The following is a 24,683-nucleotide window of genomic DNA, read 5'->3' on the forward strand; positions in this document are numbered from 1 at the left end:
ATGTGGAACTATGTTCAGGTCCCCCCCAGATAACAATCCAGAAAAACATGAAAATAAAGCAAAGTACATGTTATGCAAACATAGCATGATTAAATGTGAAAATGTGAAAACCAGGCTCCAAATTAAAATTGATGACCTGAGAATACAACAATGCAAAAATAACTTGCTAGTGTGAAATATTGTATAAAACAACTGGGAGATTGTCATTGGTATACTAGATAAAATTAGAGTTCATTTCACCGAAATGCTGAGGAATATACTGCATGACCAATAAAAAGATTTGTTATAATAAATATTGTAGCTAATCGGCGGGTTGTCGATTAGCTGACATTGTGAAAAACAACCCAAAAATAATATAAAGCATACTTGGAGTCGAACATGCTAACCACTTATATCAAAGATAAATGTGAATCATGAAATAATAATTGTAGCCACTAATATGCTAGTCTAATGGTAAGAGAGCAATAATTCTGTCCAAGTTGTCTGGATTCGAAATGTACGGACATCGATTAAATTCAGTTTTTTTCTGGATGCGCGGGCCCCCTTCTTTTTTTTCAGCCAAAATAATAATAATAATAATAATCACGGGGTGGGCTGGTCCCTTTCTCCTCTCTGTCCCTTTTCTTTCAGCCAAAATAATAATAATAATAATAATAATCGCAGCTGTTTGTATTTGGTCGGCAAAATTTGGGTGCAAAGCGGAAGGCGAACTCTATTAAAAATATCTGCAGGCCCAAGTTGCGTGGCTTCAGAAGTAGAGGCGTCCGGCGCTGGGTGTATCAATAAGATTCAAAACCGTGGCCGAACGGGTAACGGGAACTGGCGAATCTTTGCAGCTGAGCTTCGTGGGGTTCATCGGTCGTCTTGAAACCCTTCTCGCCGATCACTGGGGAAGGAGGAGGGAAGAGGAAAAGCCCGTCTCGTCTCGCGTTGGATTTAGGGCGCCTAGCGAGGCCATGCCGGCCGCCAGATCTGATTTCGGGCCCGTGAGATGGGGCCTCTTATCTCTCCTTATCCTCTCCGCGTTCTCCCACCACGCCGCCGGCTTCGGAGCTGCGAGGAAGGCGTACATGCGAGAGAAGGTCCGGAAAATGTGAGTAGAGTTATCATCGCCCGCCTTCTTTCTTCAAATTTCTGGATATTCTTCGTTACGGTCGCAATAATTTCTCTTGTTTGACCGGTATCCTTGATCGGAATTCTTTTCCTTCCTTTTTTGTTTTCAAATTATGCTACAAATCACATAGATGATTGTTGTAACTAGAAAGAAAGAATGGCATAGTCCAAGAACTTGTGCAACGCAAGAGAATTTCTAGAAAATAGGGGACGTAGAATTGTAAAAAATATTTGATGGGAAAAAAATGGATCTTTGGATTTGCTGTTTTGATTTTTCTTTGCCATGTGTTTTGCGTCCCTAGTTCGATGTTCTCGAAAAATTTTAGGTTCCAAAGCCTTGTTTTCCCCTTTTTGGGGGTAATCTGTTAAGTTGCGCTCGCCGTTGTTGAAAAGAGGGTCGCGTCAGGGAGAGTCATGCTTGAAGTGGGTTGCTGAGTGGCCGGATGGGGTGCACTGCAGTTGCATGGTGACACTTGCAGTCCGTGCATGTCTTGAGGGCTGAGGGAATGTGTCTCGTGTGTGGTGCGTTTAATTTTTTGCACCACATAACAATTGTAGTTAGTCTGATGATACAGTTGTTCTCCCAATAATTTGATTAGATCAGATTTCAGAATTGGATCAATTCGCGATTCAGTTTTCGTGTATTTTTAGTAGGACAGATTGTCTCAGCTTGAGTTTTAGGGTTTCAGATGAAATAACAATAAAAGGCATACAAAGGGAAAACAATTCAATTCGAAGAAGAATCAAACCAAATATGTCTCATTTGACAAAAGATTGTATTGTTTGGAACCTCTGAAGATAATATCTAGTATTTGGGGTTTGGGCCCCTTTTAAAATTATTCAAAATTATTCGTAAATAAAAACACAATAAACTATTGTTTGGAATCTCTGCAGACAATTTTGGAATTTGATGATCCTCAAGATCTTGATGTGCCTCTAGCTGAAAGTAAACTTACCCGTGCTATGTCAAAATCTCTATTGTTTCTGGTACCTTTCTTGTATCTCATTATCTTCCAACTTGTTTTTGTGACTAATTTATCAATGCTTTAGAGCAGTTGCTTCTCCTTCTTTTGAATATATTTAATAGTCTTAAGCTGTCTCCTAAGCGTAGTATGGTTTGTTGTGGACATGGATGCCAACCAATGATTTTAGAATCATTTTCCATCTATTTGAGCTATATACAGTGATCAAATTAAAACTAATATCCCTCAGATTATGACTGCCTTGTACCAGAATTTATATTCTTGGAACTTCTCAACTGGTCAGCGAAATGAAGCCTCACTCCTCAGCTAACCGAGAAAAATTCTCCATAATTAAAAGTTATATGTTAATTTTTCAGGTTTTATCATGCTTATGAAAACTACATGGCTCATGCTTTTCCGGTCAGTTCTTCTGCCCTGTGAAGTTTCTTTCTGTGGTCCGTTTTTCTTTTCCAGCCCTAGTAGTCATCATTAATTTTGCTTTGTTTTGCAGCATGATGAACTCAAGCCTCTTACCAAAACTTTCACAGACTCCCTCAGCGAGCTTGGGAATTTGAAGGTGCAGTTTTGTCAATAAGCTGAGTTGTTTTCTTTTAATTATTATGATATTATGATAAAATGAGTTTTTTTGGTTAAATAACTGTTTGCTTATCCTATTTTCAGCTTGAACACTTACCCCAAAATTATAATGGATCAGCCTTAACACTTATTGAATCACTGTCAAGGTATGCCTAAAATATTGACTAAGTTTGTCTCACTAAAATATGAACATTTTATAGGTGCTGCAACCAATGACTGTCTATCATTATCTCAATAGTTTTTGGGTTTCAGTTGAGTGAGATTTAGATATTGAACATAGATCTAAGGTTGGTGCTTTTGTATTCTTCTGGGATCAGTCCTTGGCATGTTATGCTTCTATGTATTGTATAAATTTGAGGCTTGAAAACATGATTTCATGTCTGAGTTATTGCAATGATTTAACTAGCTTGCATTAGTAGGATTCCTGAATTTATTTTTAACAAGGTTGATAGGTAATGCGCTTGGTTCTTTGGGTTTTATTTTTACACCATGCATGCATTTAACTGTCGGGAATATGTCGAGAGTACATATAAACATCTTTTGGTGATAGTCTTTTCACAAGGTTGATAGATGATGCCCTCTCTGTTTGGCTTATTGCAGTCTTGTTGTCTTAGGTAACTTCACGGAATTTCAAAGAGGAGTGCTTTGGCTTTCTGATAACCTGACGTTTGATGTCAATGCTCGGGTAAATCTGTTTGAGGTATATCGTTTATTTCTTCCATCTTTTCTTATTACTAATCTAAGGATACATGTATGTGTGTGTGTATATATATATATATATATATATATATATATATATATATATATATATATATGGTTGGAAGTTGGATTCAGTGAACTAATGTCATTGAATCTCTGTATTGTTGACTAGCTGTGCGCTATGAAAGTTCAATTATGGTGTTCTAACAGTTTTGTTTTTCCTATTTCTTGTTACTTCTGTAGTGCAACATAAGAGTTCTTGGGGGGCTTATTTCTGCACATATTCTTGCAACTGATTCTAAAGGCAGGTTGGATCATGGATTATACAAGAATCAATTGCTCAATCTTGCTGAAGACTTGGGACAACGCTTCCTACCTGCATTTGAGACTCCCACTGGCTTGCCATATGCATGGATTAATCTGAAGGTGCTGCATGTAAATTTGCTTCTGTTATTCTAAGGTTTTCATTTATCTAGCATCTTTTCCAAAGTTTCTTTGAGCTCCTTACTAGTTCCTCATAGAGTGCCTTGTGATACAAAGAGATCTTTTGGGGGGAGGATTGTTGTGGAGATTGCAGTGGTGATGATGGGAGGGTTGCATGCACAGTTATTCCATATAAATAGATTATATTATAATGCACTATTTTTGCTGATTGCTTAGTGATAATCTTATGGAGTTAACTGACGTAAACAGAATAAATATACTCATCGCTTTAGGTTTATTGTGTTACACATTGTTGGACTGCAAAATTACATCATCTGGGGCATAGCATGCGCTAAGTGTTGTGAGTTGTTAAAGTTGGTCATACAGACTGGAGGAAATAAGTGGAATTTATAAGAAAGGATTCCTTGCCTCATCAAAGAAATGGTCTTAGATGTAATCTATGAGGGAGCTTAAGCAAAACTAGCTTAAAATATATGAAAATTCTGTTTAAGGTTATTTAAAATGATACTTATCACTTTTTAGTTGATGAGACTTGTTATTCAAGTTGCATTAACCATCGAGCATAGACAAGATATATTCCTAACGAGTAACGACTATCCAGGAATCAAGGATGCAATTATTAGAAAATACAGTTACAATGTAGAAGCTTTTTGACCATTTGACTTTGTCTTCATGAATCCTTTGCAATTTTTCTCTTAACTTTGCATCTGCTATAATTGCTAGCATATCTGATTCATTAGTAGAAGCTAGAACTTCCACTTTTATTCTATTAGGCCATCCCCACCTTTTTTTTTTCTTGACTGTAACTCAACTTCGGACTGCATTTTTAATAAGGTCTCGTATTTTTGTTGCACATGTTTATACCATCCGAGTCTCTTTTCCACCTCTCTAGCCTCGGTTGACTAACTCCTGTATCAGCATTATCTTTTCTTATCCTCTTCTTGTTATACCAAAAAATGCAGCATAACACTGCTCATGCCCAGTCCCACGCCTGCTTAGAAAGGGGTTGTTGGTTATTTTACAATAGGCTGCAAAAAAGGTTCAAATAATGCAATGAGGTGCAGCTTATGATTTCATCCATTCAAATCTTCTTTCTTATCTTGGGAGACTCTTCGAGAAGTTTATTCTGGCAGGTTTGTGATTTTATATGATTTCATTCTGTAACTAGGTGCCTCTAGTCTTGCATGTCATGGTATCCAGCTTGGCTTGGATATTTCTTTTCTTCTTTTCTTAAAACTGTAATAGTAATAAAATTTTTGGACAGATAAGAGCTGCCAGTCATTACTGCATGATAACTTGGATACAATTACCTAGATCATGTAATATGAAATGCCAGTATCCGGTTGTTATTACATAGTTAAGAGTCAAACTTGCACAAGAGGATTTAGGTTTATAAAATGGTAATTCAAACTTCACTTTTTTCAGTTCTGGTTTATCTGCATTAATTTTCCAGGACACTCCTGCTTGATGCTCTATATTTGGAAAGTTGCATTTGTTTTGTATGGGATAATTGAAACTGGAATATTATGGATTAAAGGAAATGCTTTAGAATTATGCCTTTCCCCCTCAATTCTTGCTGAAGTATATTAATGCTTGTAAGTTCCATGTCAAAAGAGATTGTTGTCTGCTGATTTATTGTTAATATATAGACAGCTGGTATAATGGTAATCTTCTTATGAATACCAGGTTTTGTTGATTAAAACTGTAAAATTTTATGTTTTGACAGAATGGAGTAATGGAAAATGAGACAACTGAAACTAGCACATCGGGTTGTGGTGAGAGGGCTAACCATTAACTGTTCTTGGTGCAATGCTCTTTCAGTTCCAAAGGATAAACAGTTACTTCTATCTTCAGGTTCTCTTATTCTTGAAATGGGAGCATTGTCACGATTAACTGGTGACTCTAGATATGAAGCTGTGGCTCTTCGTGCTCTCCGTAAATTATGGAGCATGAGAAGTTCTTTGAATCTTTTAGGTACAACTCTTGATGTTGTCACTGGAGAGTGGATGGAATATTCATCCGGCATTGGTGCTGGTACTTTCTCCTGCTTCAGATAATTATCTGCATAAATTTGCTTTCCTGTATGGTTCATAGTTCATACATTATTACCTAGTTATGTTCCCGATGATCCAGGGTCCTAGGAGGGGCAAACTTGGGACAGGCCTAACTTTTGGCATTTTTTGACAAAATGGTTGCCCTAGCTTTGAACCTATGCCATTGCACTTGTTAGCCCAAGCCTTTACCATAGCACCAAGCAATGGCCTCTCCTAGTATAGTCATCAGATTAGACTATCAGGTTCATTAATATCTTATTAGCTAATAATATGTTTGTTAGGACCTTATGTAATGATGCCTTTTTGAATATCGGCTAGCAATATATGTCCTAAAATTTCAACATTCATTCGTATATATGGTTGGTTTTTCTTGATATGTTTCACATACATTTTTTTATTCTAATTTTTCTCACCTCTTGTAGGAGTTGATTCATTCTACGAATATTTAATCAAAGCCTACATTCTTTTTGGAAGTGATGAGTACTGGGACATCTTTCATTCAGCTTATCTAGCTGTGCAGAAATATTTCCGGCATGGCCCATGGTACAGCACTTAGCATTTCTCTTCCTAATTGTGTGGAAATCTCAATTCTGATTCCAATCAATGTTTTTCCTGCCATTCTGTTTCAGAAACTAATTGTTAGGAAAAATGTTCCTTTGACTTTTAAATGGTGACACGATTTAAAAGGTATGAATGGTATCTGTAGATTAAAAGCCGTTACTCAAGTACTATCATATGCTAGAAAAAAGTTGGAATTAAATGATTTCAGCTTATGAGATCAGTTAATGAATTATAGATCATTTATTAATCATAGATGTCAATGTTGGTAGCTAAAAGTTTGGGTTGCCTAGCATGTCAGATGTATGCAGTCTTTTTAACTCTTGTTAAGTGACCAAACCCTCCAGGAATAAGATTGAGAAGATATCTACAGAATGTTGACATCAATCCTCTTGTGCCAACCCTTTGACGTTAGATCCCTCTTACTGAATATCAGGGTCATAGTGCTAGAACATTCAGAAAAAAAAGGAAAAAGAAAAGTACTGGTTAATGCACTATAACTACTCTTCGGTACTTTCCTAGCACGTGCAACTAATGAAATTTTCATGGTTTAAAGATAGGTTAGAGTCTTGGACCAGGGTACTTGTACTGGTCAAGTGCCTGGTACTATAGTACTATACCATGGTGATGCATGGTACAGTAGTTGGTGGAGGCACATAAAAGTTGACACCATCATGTGCCAGTGCAGTGCAATACAATACAGACTGGTGTACTTATACTGTTTTATGTCAATGGTATGGTATGATATGGTCAGTATGACTGGTGCAACATGGTACTTAAAACCTTGGTTTAATGCCACTAAGCATGGTTCTTTTCATTTTTCTTTACATGTTTCCTTTGCTGATATTTTTTTGTCCCTTACCTATTATGCTTCTCTAATAAACCTGTTGACGTCAAGATATGCCGAACCGGTACCAGTCGGCGTACCGGTGGAGATCCGAACTGGTTCGGGTGGTTCGGCCGGCTACGACGATATTTTTTTTTTGGAGAGTTCTCTCTTTTTGGATCTTTTTGTATGAAATTAAGTCATTTGCTATTTTTTTGATGTTTTTTGATGTTTCTATGTTTAGATTTAAGGTCTAAGCTAGATGATGTATCTTATTACTTCTAAATGATACAAATTATAAAATGAAGAACATAAAATATCTTCAAATTAAGATACAATCAATTACATACATTTAAACCACTCTCGGATATCTAAAATCGGGTCAGATGGCGATGGTCCTCGTTGATATTCGGATCATAACTATAGTCAGGAGGAGGCAGATCAAGCCAACCAGAAGGAATACGCGTCGGGTAATAAGAACTGTCAGATCTCTCGCTCACACTCTGGGTTTGAGAGGTGTCTTCTGACTGTGTAGGGGACATCCGAATATGGATGCAGCAAAATCCGACCTGTGTGATGCTCCGGGCTACGTAAGATAGTAGCCACCAAAAGATGCTTCTGACACACCATATCTATATTCGTATCCGTATGGGTTATAGGCTGCCTGAGGCTGCAAATCATAGAATCTAGTATACGACTTGAAACTTGATACGTCTATGGATCCTACTCTACATGCGAGCTCATCTGCAGCTGCATCCTGTCCTCCTAAACGACCTCGAGGAGATCATCTTCTATATGCAATGGTATCCTCGCGGGCTCTATCAGATGGCCTACCGCGGTCTCTATCCTGTGTAGCATGCGTAAACTGGGACTCATCGGTGTATCGAAGATCAACTTCCGGCTGTCTCATAAGTAGCACCACACTGTCCTCCACTCTCTATGGTTAGCAGATCCATCACCACCATAACCTTCATCGCTGCTGCTCCAGGTCTCCTTGATATTTCATTGGGCCCTTTGTTTTTCTTTTTTCGTTTTTTGGGCAAGTGCCTTCTTACCCTTCATACCCCTCTGCCTGGCTACCACGCTCTTCTGATCGAGTTGATTAGGTACCGTAGCGTCCTCGTCTGAGCATCTCTCGATCATCTCTTTGAGAGGGTGTGCCGCACCAGCGATGTGGTGATTGGCTCCTCTCTGGCTGCGGCTGATCAGCTGTGGGAGTGTGTGAAATATTGCGCTCAGCCCATTGCTCTAGATCGACCCTAACCTCGCTAGCTATGAAGTCGGCTGGTCGTGGAGGCGATCCTAGCTCGTCAAGTTCGGGCTCCTGCTGCTGGCATACAAGCCAGCCGAGCATAGGATCATTGCCATTATCTGTGAAAGTCCTATAGATCGGATCTGCATACTTGAGCTCTATTTTCTTCTGAATGCATTTTAGCCTCAACCGCAGATTGTAGTGCACATAAACAAGGTCGTTAAGGTGCTTTTGTGTCAAACGGTTTCTCTGTTTGCTGTGGATGAGGGCGAAGGTGGACCAATTGCGCTCACAGCTATTCGAGAAGAGTCTGGAAGAGGATTCGGATAGCTATCCGCGTAAGATTTTTCGCAGAACCTAAGTATAGCTATAAATATACCTGGTGATGCGTTGGACTATCTCGACCGTATGCTGCATCCTACGGATTTTTTTAATGTCCATCAGCATGAGGTCGATACAATGTGCAGCACATGGGATCCAAAAAATATATGGTTGTTGCTCCATCAAGATCTCCCCGGCCAACTTATATTGCGACCCATTATCAGGATGACCTGCATGACATTCTCCTCTCCTACTTGATTAATCACCTCCATAAGTCTGAGGATGTATGCGGCATCGTGCACATGTTCCAAAGCATCAATCGACTTGTGAAAGGTCTTCGCATCACAGTATGTCAGAAAGTTGACGCTCCGCATTGTTGGACCGGTCCAACCATCACACATCATAGTAAGTCCATATGTGGGCTCTTGTAAGAGGCAATTCATTTCTCTAGTTCATTATTGTCAAGAAGCTCACCGTAGATATTCTTCAGACCTGGAGGATCTACATCAAGATCGGGAGCCTGTATGGCGGAAATGATAGACATGCAGTACATATTGTCTGCCACATTTGCTGGGATGTGGCTGAAGTTGGAACCATGATCCAACAGCTCGCCACATATCCTTCTACTTATCCTTCTTTCATATTGAGTCTGCCCTCTGCTGCTTAGAATCTTTGCTTTTCAGCAGATAGGTCTCCAGTGGGCAATTGGGGCATGTAGCTACTTCATTAGAATTACTGGCTAAGTGCTGCTTTAACCTGGTTACCCCTCCTCCTTTGAAACACTTGTGGCAATATTTGCATTTAAGCTGGTGCCGAGCCTTGAGCATGTGCCCATGGTCCCAGGCTCCCAGCTAATATCACGCTCTGGAGGGTTGGTTTTTCTTGATGGTTCCATTCCTACAAGGACGATAATTTTTTTATTTTTTAATTTATTTTTAATTTTTTAATTATTGTAAATTCAAAAAAAAATTTTTGCCTCCAAAATAACTTCTAAATTATGTAGAAAGAATGACTATTTTTTCAATTTTTTTATTTTTTTAATTTTTTATTAAAAAATTAATTTTAATTTTTTTTATTGTTAATTAAAATATAAATTTTATATATTCCAAAAAAAATGTCACCATGCACATATCTACAACATATAAAAAAATCAAGTCCAAATTGAAAAATTGGGCATGATCTCCTCTTTTTTTGCCATTTTTGATCTATTTTTTCTAAGCACCTTAAAAAAATATTAAAGAAAATAGATAGGGAAAATAAACCATATCTTAATTAGACTTTGCTAAAATTTTTCAGAAGAAGAACAACGCCCTCTCACCTCAATTTATTTCCATGTTGTCTCTGCTGGATCCCTTCTCGATTCGCCTTCTCTTTCGCTGTTCGATGTCTAGATTCGAAGTTCTGCCACTCAATTTTTATAACTGAACGAATTCGGCATTTGATGGGACAATGCACGCGCTGTCTGGCGAGAGCCCGTGGCACTGTGGCCGAAGGCCAAATTCAAAAAGTGACGTACGCTGTGGTCAAAAAGGCCATAGCGCGCGGCCTTTTTTAAAAAAAAAAAAGCAAACCGGTGCGAACTAGACCAGTTCGCACCGATATAAGGATGTACCGGTGCGAACCTGTACGAAGCTTGAACTGCTTGGTTCCGGCCCCCAAGGGGTCGGAACCGTTTTTCATGGCTGTACCGGCCCCAAGGGGTCGGAACCGTTTTTCATGGCTGTACCGGACCGGTCAGGGACTGGACCCGTCCGGTATGGACTGAATCGGCCGGTACGGACTGGTTCAGCATACCATGGTTGACGTACAAAAGATATAACTGCATTTTGCAACTATATTATGCTAAGGTTCATCTGTGTTTTATATTCCGAATCTGCAAATACCACCCTATAATATACTATCATGTTGTGCCTGCAGTTTCAATTTTTTGTTTCTCTTCTTCCTAAAATCTTGACATTTAATTTTATAATACATCCTCTAGATTTCATATGAACTCCAGTTTTGTTGTATTATCAGGTATCATGAAGCTGATATGAGAACCGGAAGAGCAACCTATTGGCAGCTGACAAGCCTTCAAGCCTTCTGGCCTGGTCTTCAGGTTACCGCCCCTAAAATTCCCATATGATTTATTGCCATATGATTGCAAAATTCCCATATGATTTATTCCCATATGTGCGAAAAAAAATTCCCATATGATTTCAAAATATGGATACTCTAATGTTCATCCGTGATTTATTGCCAACAGATTCTTGTGGGAGATGTTGCTGCTGCCAACTCATCACATCGTGAATTTTTCCATGTATGGAAGATGTATGGTGTGCTACCTGAAAGGTATATCTGGTGGCTAATTTATTCTGCAATTTATCTGCCAAAAGAGACCATTTTTCTGGCTTCTAGTTTCAACTACCAAGAATTTTGAAAACAAGAAACAGATATCCGATGATCGTCTGTCAAGTCATGACTGTTGTTTAATAACAATTATGTTGTAACTGCTGCATGAGAATTTTGTAGTTACCGTCAGAACTTGAGAAGCTAATGACAAGGTGAATGCAATATCTCGTTAAAAAACTAGGCTATCTGAGAACTGTGCAGTGTACTGCATTTATATGACCAATAAACTCTATGACAAAAAAAAAAATAATGTATACTCATATGGAGAATGATAATGCCTAAGTGGATGTTACACTATTAAACAAATAATGCATAAGAATAACACATGCACAGTCAATGTTCTAAAACTTGGTTTTGCTTGAGCTTGTGGAGTTTCAGTTTAGAAAAGATAGAATAATTGTTGCACAATAGAGAATATTTCTGTTATAAATATAGGATATTTATTTATCTAGTTTCAATAGTTCTAGGCTGAAGTTATTTTGTGTATTAATGAAATTCAGAAAGCATGCTGATATATTGCACTGTGAAAATATATATCAGTTTCTTATTGAACTTTCACGGTCCAAACCTCCACTACATATTGCAACCATGAAGCTTTTTTATCCCTTGTGCGTTTAAGTCTTTTTTTGTCTTTTATTAGTAGGGCCTCCAAACATCTTGAATTTGGGGATTTCTTTTTATAGTTTTGAGGTTAAGCAGTTTATGCTAAACACATATAGCTACAAATGGTTATACTTGTTTATATAAAAAACAAGCTGTTATTATTATGTATGATGGTTCCTTGTATTTAGTCATTCATGCTACTCTCTATAAAGTATTAGCATAGGGGCCTTTGCAGCTTCATTGACACTCGTATCCACCTCCTAGAACTCAAGTCAGATACGCATCAAACACTTGGATACTTGTCAAAATTTAGTAATTTTAGTTTTTAGAAATTGCTCGAGGATTGAGCCTCAAACAATTAGTTTGACCCATTAATGTTAAATGTGAGAATTTGTTCTTTTTAGAGTTTTCTTAAGAATATACAAGTTAAAATAATTTTACAGATTGCCAATTTCCTAAAATTTTTAAGCTAATTGGAAGTTTGGATGAGAAAGATGCATATTGAAAAACTTTAACAAACAACATCATTTAATATTTTCTTTTATAAAATATTTAAATGTAAATATTTTAGTTAAAACTATTTTTTCTACATATCCCCCTATCTTTTTTTTTTTCTTCTTATTGCCAAGTCCGACATTTGGACGTGTCTGAATCCATTTCTCGTGTCTGTATCCATTCAACACTGGTCTCCGAAGGCCTTGGCATGTTGTGGGGTGAGGTCTTAAGGTGCCCTGGATGCATTAGTCTAGAAGTTCTTATAGGGATTCAAGTGTCGATCCTTGACTCAAATTTGAAAAATACATTTATTAACAATAAGTTACACATTTTAAGTTTTAGACGGTTTTGGTTAAAACTGGATAAAATCACCTCCATCCAAAAGTGATCCAGATTGGCTGAAACAAATTCATTCTATCATAATTGGCTTAAATAGGTTGGTTTAGGCAAAAACTTAAATAAGGTTCTTTGTCTCGGGATCGGATTCCATACTGGTATCATCTTGTTACCGTGTTGGTATGTTTGGTATAGAAACTGTTTCGGCGTATTGACATTCAGTATGTCCTCCATACCACGTGCCTGTTTAGTACCAGTACGGTACGGTTAGTATGCACCGATACCAAGTGTACGACAATCCATGCTTAAAACCTTATGCGCAACACAATTGATTTCTATAGTTTCTCAACATCTCTCTTAAACTTTTGTTTGATCATAGAGAATACAGTTGTGTTGAAGGGGAAGAACAAGCCGACCATGCAACATATGGTATATTTACTAATATTGAAGGGAGAGTGTCACGCCCCAAATCTGGAACATAATACAACCATGCTACTGAGGGGTACAACCCACGATAAGATGAAACCAACCATTTTATCTTAGCTTCCAAATCCATCACAAACAAAATATAATAATTAAAAGTCCAATTTCATCATCCATTAAATAAAACCATACCGGTTCAGGGCGTCTAAATTTAAATATAAATACTATACCCATAATTCTCAATATTTAGAAAATCATTAACTGCAAATTCATAGTTAATTAAAATACTAAAATTTTTCTATAAAATTGCCATGCTTGCTAGCGCAAGATCTAAATCTGGACTATCCTTTGTTCTTATCGACTCTATTCGTCTGGAGAGAGAAAAATAAAAATAAAGATATGTGAGCGATACAACTCAGCAAGTAAACCTTTCACAACCTTACCGGATCAAGCATAAGTTTTGTTACATGCATCAATAAATCATTTAGAGAAGATAACTACCATTAACAAAAATAAAAACATAATAATAGTATAATCATAAATCAATCATGTTGTTGCATATGCATAAATCATGCAAATTACATAAATATGGTTCTCAGCGCATAAACAAAATCATAAATCGTGCTAATTTTAGAAAGTCATAAATCATTTATCATTTTGTCATATCATAATTTATAATAATTCTCTCGGATTAAATACTAAGTTACTATAACCTGCTGACAAGGGCCGTATGCTAAGCTACTATTACTCGTTGGTGAGAGTTGTATGCCGAGCTACTATAACCCGCTGGCAATGGCAAGGGCCGTACATAGCTATCTAAGAGCCCATAGTCATTTCTTAAAACAAATTTTCTTAAGTCATATTTTCTTAGATCATACATGAATAAATCTCTAAAAGACTATAAAGAGTTTGTAGTCCATAATTAAGCCTTTAATAGTAGAATAATCATGAAATTATTCTTTTCATAACAAAATACAAATTTCATAAATATGAAGTTTATAGTTCATAAAAAGTCATTAATATTAAAATATTCATGAAACCATTATTTCGCAATAAATCATGAGTTTTATAATATCGTATGCTCGATCCTTGATTTTAAGAAAACATAATATCATCAACATTTAATACTATTTTTGTATTTTCATATACCAAAAAATAAGTAAATTTGAAAATTAGTAAGGAGTGTTAGGATTACTTACCTCTTCCATTTGACTTTCAAACTTTACTAAGCGAACCTGCCAAACCTATTTAAAGATATTAAGAGTAAGATTAATTTTCTTTCGATAACTTTAATAGTATTGAAATAACAAGACAAATAGAACGGTTGGCTGGATGACAGGTGGCCGATTAGGTCAGGTCTAAGCAACTCAATTAATAAATCATGGGACCAAAGCTAAGGCCATTCGACAGGATTCATCAATACTGAATTTTATAGGTACTTAACAGGGTTAGGGTGATCGGCCTGGTAGGCTGCTCGGGCACCCGGACAGATCGGGGCCCTTTGCAGGGGTCAACTCGGATCCATAGGATAGAGAGATAGGATTCGGTTCATGGATTCATATGTCTTCTGAGAGAGAAATAGAGAGATGAGAGAGATGGAAGAGAGAACAATAGAGAGAAACAAGAGAGGGATGGCTCTCTCCTTTTTTTCTTCCTCTTTCTTTCTTGGCAAAACAGAGGAGCTTTGATTGGCGGCTGACCATGTTGTTCTGGCAAGGTGGCAGTAGGCGGTGGAGACATGGGGTGGAGGGTGGCCGCCGCCGGTGGTCGGCTGGCTAAAAGCAGACCAAAAATAGAGCCGAATAGAGATGATTTCTTGCCTTGATGTACTCAAATCAGCCCGCTCGGCAGCGGCTGGGGGTCTGGCTTCAACCATGGACGAACATGGGAAAGCGGCTGAGGGCTTCGGCGATGAACGCCGACGATGGGCATGGCCGAACAAAAGGGGAAGAGGCAAAATAGGAGATCCTTATCCGGTTGATTTCCGGCTGATTTCTTGGACGACGGCCGTGATTCTGGGTCATAGGAAGAAGAAGAAGATCAAAGTATTACCTCAGCTCCAGTGGTGTTTGGTGGTCCCGATTTCCGGCGAACACAATGACGAGCAGCCACGAACTCAACGAGAAAAAGGAGAAAGAAGGAGAGGGAAAGAGGAGAATTGCTCGGGATGGAGAGCTCTGGAGGGAGAGAGCTCTCCCTTTATAAAGGAGATCTAGGGTTCCGACAGCCCTACGACTTCGACTCTTAGTCAGAATTGCTGAAGAAGAAGACTTCCTCTGGGAGTCCTCCATTCTTGTCACGCGCGTAACACGTACTTGGCCACTCTATGGGCCAAGCCTCAAGTCGGGCCAATCGAGTGGATCAGGCTCAGACCGGGCTTTCACAGAGAGTATGCTGAGGCTGCTAGCTTATAGTAAAGTTTTTGGCAGTTGTTTCGAAGGACTTGGGATCAAATCCCATCTTCAACCGGGTTTGGGGGGTTAGGGGTATTTGCAGGAGGGCTAACCACCATTGTGCAGCCCATTGCCTATAGGTCGTTTCTACCCAAAAAAAGTGAGTGTAGGTGAGGTGGAATAATAGTAGCTTGTGGACTAGGACCGTAAAAAAAGGCTTGATTTTGTGTAGTCTAAAATATGAGTTTCCGTGATAAAGAGGCATAGCTAGTAAAACTTGGGAATAATGCAATGCAATGAATCATTACTCCTTTTCAGGAATCAGCCTATTACATAGACTCACATCAGAGATGGGTCTATAGATTGACTACCCTTAAAGACACCATGCTTGATAGTTGTGGAACTTGTAAATGTCTCTTTTCTCTTGTTTTGATGTTTAACAGTTTGAGATGAGAAATTTTTGGCTGACTAACAATAAAAACCTACATTGTAAAATAATCTTATGTCCTGTAAGTCGTTTTATTGTTATTTTTTTTGGATTGTCTTTCTCAGCATATTGTGTAAAACTGGAACTTTTTTTTGCACTGTTTAACATTGTGGATAGCTAAACTTCAGGAACCATTACAACTTGATAAGCCCAAATTTCAAGTGGTTATTTTGATATAAAAACTTTGCCTTAATTTTTTGTTACTTGCAATGGCAAGGGCACATAGAAGATTGGTGCTAAGAAACTTCTTTTTATACCTTACCTCCTTTCTTTCTTTAACATACTATATCATCCCTTTGAGGCAACGTAGTAGCCAATGCCTATTTCAGATGGGACATCTCTTTGTTTTTACAGGTATCTTTTGGACCATGACACGTTGCATCCTACAGAGAGATATTATCCATTGCGCCCTGAACTTGCCGAATCTACATATTACCTTTATCAAGCAACTAAAGGTCATGGGACTGTTTTAAAGATGTAATTGAAATTTTATCACTTGAACTGCGGAAAGTACATTGAGAAATGTAGTGACAAAATGAGTAGGTCCCTAGTTCTTTATCATGCAACTAGAGGTCATGAACTGTTTCAAAATTTACATAATTGTGTCTGTGCAAGTGCAGATGCTTATGCATGTGCATGCATTGGTGTATAGGTGCATACGTGCAGCATCCATGTACATATGCAGGTGCATGTGCTAGTATGTTGACAAATGGGAAATAAGCATTTGAACAAGGCAATAGATGTCACATTGAAAGTTAAGAAGTTGGTACGTGCTTGTTCCTGTGGTTTGAAAAAAATGGATAGCAAGTAGATAGCTGAAGATTAAACATCTTATCATTTTGTCTTCACATATGTTAAGGCTGTTAATGTTTTGGGTGCAAATATGTATATGCTTAATTTATTGTAGAACTGTCATTGTTTTTCAGAGTCTGATATGGTCCCTGTGTAAGTTGGGTTGTATTTTCTTAACTAGTTTGCGCATTTAAGAAAATTTAGAACCTGAAGTAGAAATCGTGTAAAATTTCAAACATACTTTAGTTTAAAAAGAAAGTTGCTTTAAGGTCTTGCCAATTAAACTTTAGTTTCTCAAATTTAAACTGGCTTAGGTTTTCTGGAATACATTTTATGAACGCACATCTTTGCAACATCTTCCACAGTTTGTTTCTTTTTCACATAAAGTTACCGCATATTGCTATTGCATTTTCTCTGAGAAATTAGAAGTCCTACTTCATTGGTGGTCTGGATGTTTTGAGTGTATCAATGTCTAAACTTTGATGATCTAATAGTTCTGTTATTGATTTAACCCAAATCTACTCTTGATTTCGATTATTTCTGTGTAACAAGGACCTCTTATCATTCTTACGCGGATTCCATCAATAATCTTTTTTCTTTAGAAAAAGAGAGAGCATGATTTTGGCATCTGATGACATATTTCAACTATTTTTCATAATCTTAATAATTGGTGATTGCTACATCTAAGCAGCGTATGATGTGGCAATAGCAAAAAGTTATTATAGCTAGAGTGATGAACATCTAGTCACATTTAAGAGTAAGCAAAATGTGTAACCAGAGATTATTATTTCCTAAGTAGAAGAGAGATCAACATGCAAGGTGGTGCTAAGAAGCTCATGTCCTAGATGCTTGCTCATGGAGCAAAGACCAGAAACAGAATTACACATTTCCCAAGGATAACATAGTGGGATTTAGAGCAATAAAATGTAACATCTTTCAGGATAAAATTTTAGGAATCTGGTACTAGAGAACCAATTTAAGATTTCAGACCAATTGATGGAGAGTATATAAGGAGAGTTGCTAAAGAAGTTTCCAGAGAGCCTAAAGGTAAAAGGAATATGTATAAATAAACTTCATCGTGAAATGGCAAGTTGCAAATAAGCTATAAGAGAAAAGGGCTATGCTCTTATTAGAGACAGAACAAAAGACACCAAGGACTTTAGAAGATGTAAGGTCAAGCATTTAGGTGCCAGCCGTGCCGGTCCATACCAACAGGCACATACCATGCCAAGCCAGTGTTTAGCACCCACATATGTTGGTATGACACTTATTTAATCTTTTCTTGGGTACGTCACCTATTTAACCTTTTTTTAATAACTTTTAGTTAAAATTATTTTTAAATCCTCTTTTTTTGTTTTGCATCTGCTTGGCATGTATGCTGCTCTAGCATGGCATGACATTTCCATGCTAGCGGGTGACTAGCAAATGGTGTCAGCTTGTGAAATCTCGAGCAAGGTTAAAAAAAAGGATAGATGAAGCTAACAAGCCTAAATATGCCACTTTGGTAATTTTTAGGTTGGAACAAGAAAAGAAAAGGAAATTTATAAATTTAGCCAGGATATTGTTAGGCAAATCAGAGATGTAAACCAAGTTTGACACATTAAGCATGAGGTAGGTGAAATATGTGAAGTATGAAGAAGATGAATTTGTTAGTTTTAGATATTGTAGAAAGAAGACTATCAGAAAAATTCCTTTAAATTGAGGCACAGTTAAGAAGATTCCATATGCTTCTTTCAATTCAAGCAAAAAAAGAAAAAACTAATTAGATATTGCTTTGAGAAAGATGCTCAAGGGAAACATATTTGGCTGGATAAAAGTACCCATCAAAAAGTTTGGAAGTTCTTGGAGAAGTAGGGTTAATTTGTTTGACAGCTTATTTGGTGAGATTTCGAAAGCACTAGACCACCACCAAGTGCTTGCTTGGATACTATCACCACGTGCCACTTGGGCAAAAGGGCGGGGGTTTGAATCTGGTTGGCGCCAGCCTCAACAGGTGGGGTGGGTATAGGTTGGGAAGGTGGGGATTAGCCCTTTCTAATCTAGTCTTAAAAAAAGGCACAAAACAAAAGAAAACACCAGACCTTTGTGCATGATAGAGTAGAGTGCCCACCTGTTGCAGTGACTGTAGCAACTAGAGGCATGCCCTTTTCTCCAGCTATCGCAAGAGAGAGAGTCTTATGGCTGTTGTAATCATCTTTTTCATTGTTGTTCACTTTTCTTAGTCACATAAGGAGCAGTCATTTGTCCAAATCAAATCTACAAGGAAATTCATTCATTGAATGGACGATCAGATGCTAGTCACCTACTCTTTTTATAAGATTTTTGTTCTTTGTTTGAACAAAAAATTGACTAGATTGATCAGTTGTTAAATGCTGATGTCCAATTTTGAGCTTTTGTCTTCCATCAGGAAGATTTGATTATTTAAGTCCCTAGTTGTTAAGAATGGCATGAAGAAAAAGGATATGGGATATGTAGGAAATGGTTAGGTGCTTGACCCCAGACAGTGGAGTCTTGGACAGAAGGCTGTTGGTATCCTCATCTTCATGGAGGATGTTGTGATTTTGCACCCATCGAGGTTGACCAACTTTATCAAATAATTCTATGCTGCTATAGCTGTTTAGAAGCACATGATATTGGGGCTTGCGGAGTTGATTTGAGCAGGCCCAATTCTCAGATTTGGGGGCCTTCTGCCAGGTTGGCCATTGGGTATTTGTTTGTCCGGCTGCTAAGGCTCTTACCAGAATAGAAAGAAGATAGAGTATCCACCACCCCCCACCATAAATGTGCGTATTTATATGCATGATATGTATGTGGTTTCTGACTCTGTAGAACATTTATGGGGCGGGATTCCAAAATAGATTTCGTTCATGACCATGTGCAAATTGCCTGGGCTTTTAGTGCACCTAAACCCCTTAAGTTTCTATGCACAAAAAATTTCTGCAGAAAACTTGTGCTCCTGGAGACACATTTTGCTACTTTAGTTCTTTTAATTTCATAATAATGCTAATCTTAGACTACCCATTACATGAAAAAGTGGAATGATTTCAATGCAGAAGCAGATGAATTTTTTATCATTTTTCCTTCCTCTGGGATTAACATTTACTCATATATATCAGATCCTTGGTACATGGAAGTGGGTGAATCAATCATCAACTCTCTTAATTATTATACCAAAGTGGATGGTGGTTTTGCAAGCATCAGAGATGTTACAACTATGCAACATGAAGATCATCAGCATAGCTTCTTCCTTTCTGAAACGTGAGTTATCCTATGTTTGCTGATAAGGGAAAGCAAAATTTTTTTACTTTTATTGTTGATATGTTAAGACTTCATGAGATAACTCTTTTCCTCTTTTCCTCTCAGATGTAAATATCTTTATCTTCTATTTGACGATTCATTTTTGGCCGATAAAAATTATGTATTTACTACCGAGGGTCACCCTCTTCCTATAAGAAGTGCTTGGCATGAGAAACTTCCAGAGTCCTACATCCCAAGTAATTGGACATCGATAAAGGTGCTATCTCTATCCCTTGGCATTAGTTCACAACAATATTTAAGTCCTTTGGCATAGACTTGCATTTCCACATGAACTATTCATAGAAATATCCAGGTCTGTTTATTCATGTTACTTCCGTTATGTAATCATCTTTCTATCAGTCTATTGGTTTCCGGTTTGTGCTTTCAAGATGAGCGCTGATTCTTATAATGAATGTTGTCTTCTCTCTGTCAATACTGTTTTAAAGTCCTGGGAAATTTTAAAAGGTTGCTCCTTGCTACCTAGTTCCATGAGCTTAAATAGAAAAATTAATTTAGTCTGTCTACCTTTTGGTTGGTAAAAATGTTTCCTTGTTGACTCCCTCATCTAAAATTGTCCTGTTTAGAAAGTTTGTATTACCTCAGAGGGTTGACACTAGAGTAAAAGCTGGTGATGCAGCTTTCTCAAACTTCTGCTTTTCGTATAAGGAAGTTCTATGTGTTACTTCTGTTATTTCATATCCTGATTCTTAGAATTGATTCTCTATAGATTGGATAGGTTGAATCATGCTGCTTTTCGTATAAGGAAGTTCTATGTGTTACTTCTATTATTTCATATCCTGATTCTTAGAATTGATTCTCTATAGATTGGATAGGTTGAATCATGCTGCTTTTCGTATAAGGAAGTTCTATGTGTTATTAAGTAACTAATTTTTTTTAAGCATTTCAGCTTCTTGATTGTGCAAAATTATTTTTAGAACAATGGAAAAGAGGTAAATGGTGCACATATAGGTTGGCAGTTGAAAGAGGAAGAATATAGTTTGCTAGAAAGGATATCTGAGGATATGAGGCTGCACATGGGAGAGGATAAAAAAAAGGATATGATGATAGAGTCAAGGTCTAGATCAGATGCATTGTGTTCTGGGTCCAGCTTCTAACAAACAGATTTTTCTCCTTCCCCCTTGTTGAAGTAAATAAGAACTTACAAACATTTTAGATTTATTTAAATATGTTAGTTTGATTGCAAAAACATAACAATCAAGGTTTCAAATGTGCCCGTTGTAGCCCAACCAGCTGGCATGCGCTGTGTATCGACATCTGGCACTGGTCAGCATGGCACCTGCTAATTTAACTTTCACATATTTTTAACTTAAAAAGAGTATCTTTTTTTTAAAAAAAAAATATTTCAGCATGGGGCACATGTTCATGCATGCCCACTGGCATTATTACTTGACATTTTGGAAATAATTATGGATGTGAAGTATAATTAGAAAAAGGGTGAGACAGGGAGCTCGATAATGAATACACTTTTAGGAGGAAAACCACGATACTGCCATGGTAAACATTTTGTTCAAAATTGCAGTTTGGAATTTTTGAAAAGTACTGAGGGAAGTTTCACAGTCAGTGCTTCATTTTGTCTAAACGCAATTATTTTTTAATGGACAGCTTCACTGTCACAAGGACATATCATAGACCTTATTATATAATTAAATGGTAGGAAGAAGCAATAAAAATGAGAGGGTTAGAAGTTACTGAAATAGCAAGACTTATTATATAATTATCATAGACCTTTTAAGCACTTATGGCCAATGGGAATGGTTTAGTCACAATCTGAGCCATATTATAGTCTTTGGCATGTTGGTTTTCATTATTCAGACTTAGATCGTCAATCAACTATTTTGAGGCCACATTTTCTATTCTACCACCATCTATGATGATAAGCTTGTTGTTGTAGTTTGTGAAGCATTGGGAGATTTTATGTTTATCTAATCTTTGTTGTCTTCTCCCTGGATTATTGCAAGCACTTTTGGAAGGTGGTGAATTATGAATTTATGATGGCACTAAACTGATAGTTGATATATTATTACAAATATAAAAATCATTATTTGCTTATTTTATTGTAACTGTTATTATGCTAGTTGGATTATACGCTACTGAGACAATTTATGTTCATGGTCCTTAACTATTTAGGAACTACTAGTGTTTAACACATGCGGTGCATGTCAAAGATCATGTAAAAATTCAAATTTCACTCAAAAGGATAATTCTATCATGATTAATGTAAAATAATGATCATAAATTTGTAGTAACTGTTTCTCTTGTCTCTTGCCGCGCATTTCTCTTACCTGATCCATTAAACCTAGCTAATTAATCAAGTCATCTCTTATCCCTTAAAAGAGGAGAAACCTCTGATAGGTTTTATGACTTGGTTAGAAGAAATTGTAGAGAGAGGAAGGAATTGATTTAAATTTAGGAGAGAAAAGGTAGCTATCTTTGTAACAGTAAAAAAAACCTCTTTATTTTCATTTAAATGGATGGCTATAATCTTTTAAATAGATGAATGCAATCAGAGATTAATGGAGTAACTATTATATTTATAAATAATAATATTAAATTTGTGTTTTAATGAAATAAAAGATTTAAGTTATAAGGAGGTATTAAAGGAATATGCAATTGATTTGATGAATAGGAATTAAGGAAAATTATGAGCAGTTTCAATATAATAAAAATAATGATATAGAATAACTCACTATTCATGCTAATCAATATAAAGCAAATGAGTTAATAAGAGAATTCAATTATATAATAAAAGATATAATGAATGAAATACAACTCATTAGAAGGCTTTAGATATTTCTCTATGTATGAAGAAATTCAGATACGACCAAAACCAAAACTATTTGCTTTTAGGAATGCTATAGAATTACGCAGCATGCACATGAGAGTTTATGTTAAGTTCAAGAAGGCTGCTCTGTTTTTGAAAAATCTGTGCATGCCAATATGCGTTATTACTCGAAACATATGGCTCTTAAGTTTAAAGGTCTTCATAATCCTATGAAGAATCAGCAATTCTTGAAGCTTGTTATGGTGTCTGTAGTGCCATCACAATTTTTCTTTTTCTATATCTTGCAACAAGTCAGGATCCAAGTTTTTGAAAGCTGAGCTTTTTCCTGGTTTTTCTGTGTTGTATTTAGATATTTGATCTTTTGACAGAGTATTACTTTGACTCTGATTGAGATAGAAGAAACCTGAAGGCATTTTCTAATTCTAACTTAGCCTTAGAAACATAGGATCCATAAATCCATCAAATAGCTGGAGGAAGCTCGTTGTTAATGCTGTTGAATATCCAGTCTAGTTTGCAGGTTGTTAACCAATGATGTTTTGTTTATTGTAGAATGGAACTGAAGTAACACATGCAAGTGCAATGTCTTTACAAGTTTGCCCGGCAATGTTCATTGGTGGAAATATCACTCCTTGGGTTGAGAGTGCCTGCCATATCCCTGATACACGTGTGGATCACAGGTGTATCACTGATGTTGACTGTGGGATTGATTCAACCACCTGTAGGCGAAGAACTTGCAGTATGGCTGGATATTGTGGATCATGGTTGTTCATATTATGATTCCTCAGCAGCAATCTTAGATGCAATAGTGAACATTCATTTATTAACAAAAATAATAAAGTAAAAAAATATTATACAACTTGTGCAGGAGTAGTATTCGGGGCTGTTGATAGTTCTACCCCAAATTCTGATATAAATTTATGATAGGGTATTATTTGTACTCATGTTTCTGATTAGCTTTTACATGGAACCGTTGCATATTAACTCGATGTAGGAGTTCTTGTGCAAGTTGGTCATAGTAAGGTATCATAAGATCGATTCCTTCCACTACAAAGTTTTTGCTATTTTATGTGTATCAGATTCTTAACATGATTTATCTTGAAGCGATGTCAACTCTTGTAAGTTCCTCTCTTTTTTTTCTCCTTATTTTCTTTTGGGATATCAAGATACGAGGTTACTGTGAGAATTGACTTGCTGGCACGGTATTGGCATAATACAGGTGTTTTGGCAAGTGGATGATCCATCTGTGGAAGCAAACTGATTTACTATGGTTTCTACCATACTTCAACTTTTTTATATTTAAACTTCTTCCCCTCCGTGACAATTTGATAACTGTCATTTCTACTCTAGACAGTATGGAACTCTGTTTCATTTCTTTTCAGCAGACGAAGAATAAAAAACTTGATCTATAGGTTGCCCTCTGGTGGAACCCTAGATCTCGCCCTAGACTGAGCTCTTAGCAGAGCGGTGCCAACATATGGAATTATATGCTAGCAAAATCGTCATAGTATAATTACGGTGGAAGGGAGCTTTGACAGCAGCTTGAGAGAAACACCTATGATGATACAATATAGCAAAAATATCAGGCAGATAAAACCGCCCTAGAGCACGGTCCCCCAACCGCTAAGAGATGTGACAAATAAGAAATCCATATTGGGCACAATTTGGCCATAAAGAGGTCAAAGGAACAGAAGGCCATAAAGCAAGCTTGCAGGACACCGTCCTACTAATCATTCCCCATCAAGTCACACTTTAGATCATATGCATCACATTGCAGTGGAATCAAAGGGAAAGGACCGTTTGGTGCAGAGTGGAAGCATGTTCCCACTTTTAAATAGAA

At 37.1% G+C, this 24,683-nt stretch overlaps 1 protein-coding gene across 14 annotated transcripts; it reads left to right on the forward strand.

Moving 5' to 3' along the window:
• The first annotated feature begins 700 nt into the window (after positions 1 to 700).
• On the forward strand, positions 701 to 23,965 carry LOC148714738 (Glycosyl hydrolase family 47 protein). 14 transcript variants are annotated; one of them, XR_015975354.1, is made up of 16 exons: positions 701 to 1,093; positions 2,453 to 2,495; positions 2,587 to 2,652; positions 2,757 to 2,818; positions 3,273 to 3,372; positions 3,615 to 3,797; positions 5,542 to 5,590; positions 5,670 to 5,849; positions 6,292 to 6,412; positions 10,843 to 10,924; positions 11,072 to 11,157; positions 16,309 to 16,493; positions 16,607 to 16,720; positions 19,863 to 20,004; positions 20,110 to 20,260; positions 23,396 to 23,965. XR_015975354.1 is itself a non-coding variant. In XM_088716070.1 (16 exons), the coding sequence occupies exons 3-16, from the start codon at positions 2,478 to 2,480 to the stop codon at positions 23,621 to 23,623; spliced, it is 1,569 nt and encodes a 522-aa protein (XP_088572196.1). In that variant the 5' UTR covers positions 701 to 1,093; positions 2,008 to 2,100; positions 2,326 to 2,477; the 3' UTR covers positions 23,624 to 23,965. The 14 variants fall into 14 exon arrangements, 8 of the variants coding, with proteins under 8 accessions (XP_088572196.1, XP_088572194.1, XP_088572201.1 ...); XR_015975351.1 differs by having other exon boundaries at positions 16,309 to 16,431; XR_015975355.1 differs by having other exon boundaries at positions 16,575 to 16,720; positions 23,396 to 23,787.
• The last annotated feature ends 718 nt before the right edge of the window (positions 23,966 to 24,683 follow it).

This window comes from Phoenix dactylifera, chromosome 2 (genome assembly GCF_051530095.1).
Source record: "Phoenix dactylifera cultivar Ajwa chromosome 2, Ajwa_hap1_PhDact_Kaust_v1.1, whole genome shotgun sequence".
In the NCBI taxonomy this organism is placed as follows: Eukaryota; Viridiplantae; Streptophyta; class Magnoliopsida; order Arecales; family Arecaceae; genus Phoenix; species Phoenix dactylifera.

Coding starts and splice junctions, on each gene's coding strand:
- LOC148714738 (XM_088716068.1), top strand. CDS start 957: ATGCCGGCCGCCAGATCTGATTTCGGGCCCGTGAGATGGGGCCTCTTA. Junction 20,005..20,109: donor AGCTTCTTCCTTTCTGAAAC/GTGAGTTATCCT, acceptor TTTTCCTCTCAG/ATGTAAATATCTTTATCTTC. Junction 20,261..23,395: donor GTAATTGGACATCGATAAAG/GTGCTATCTCTA, acceptor TGTTTATTGTAG/AATGGAACTGAAGTAACACA.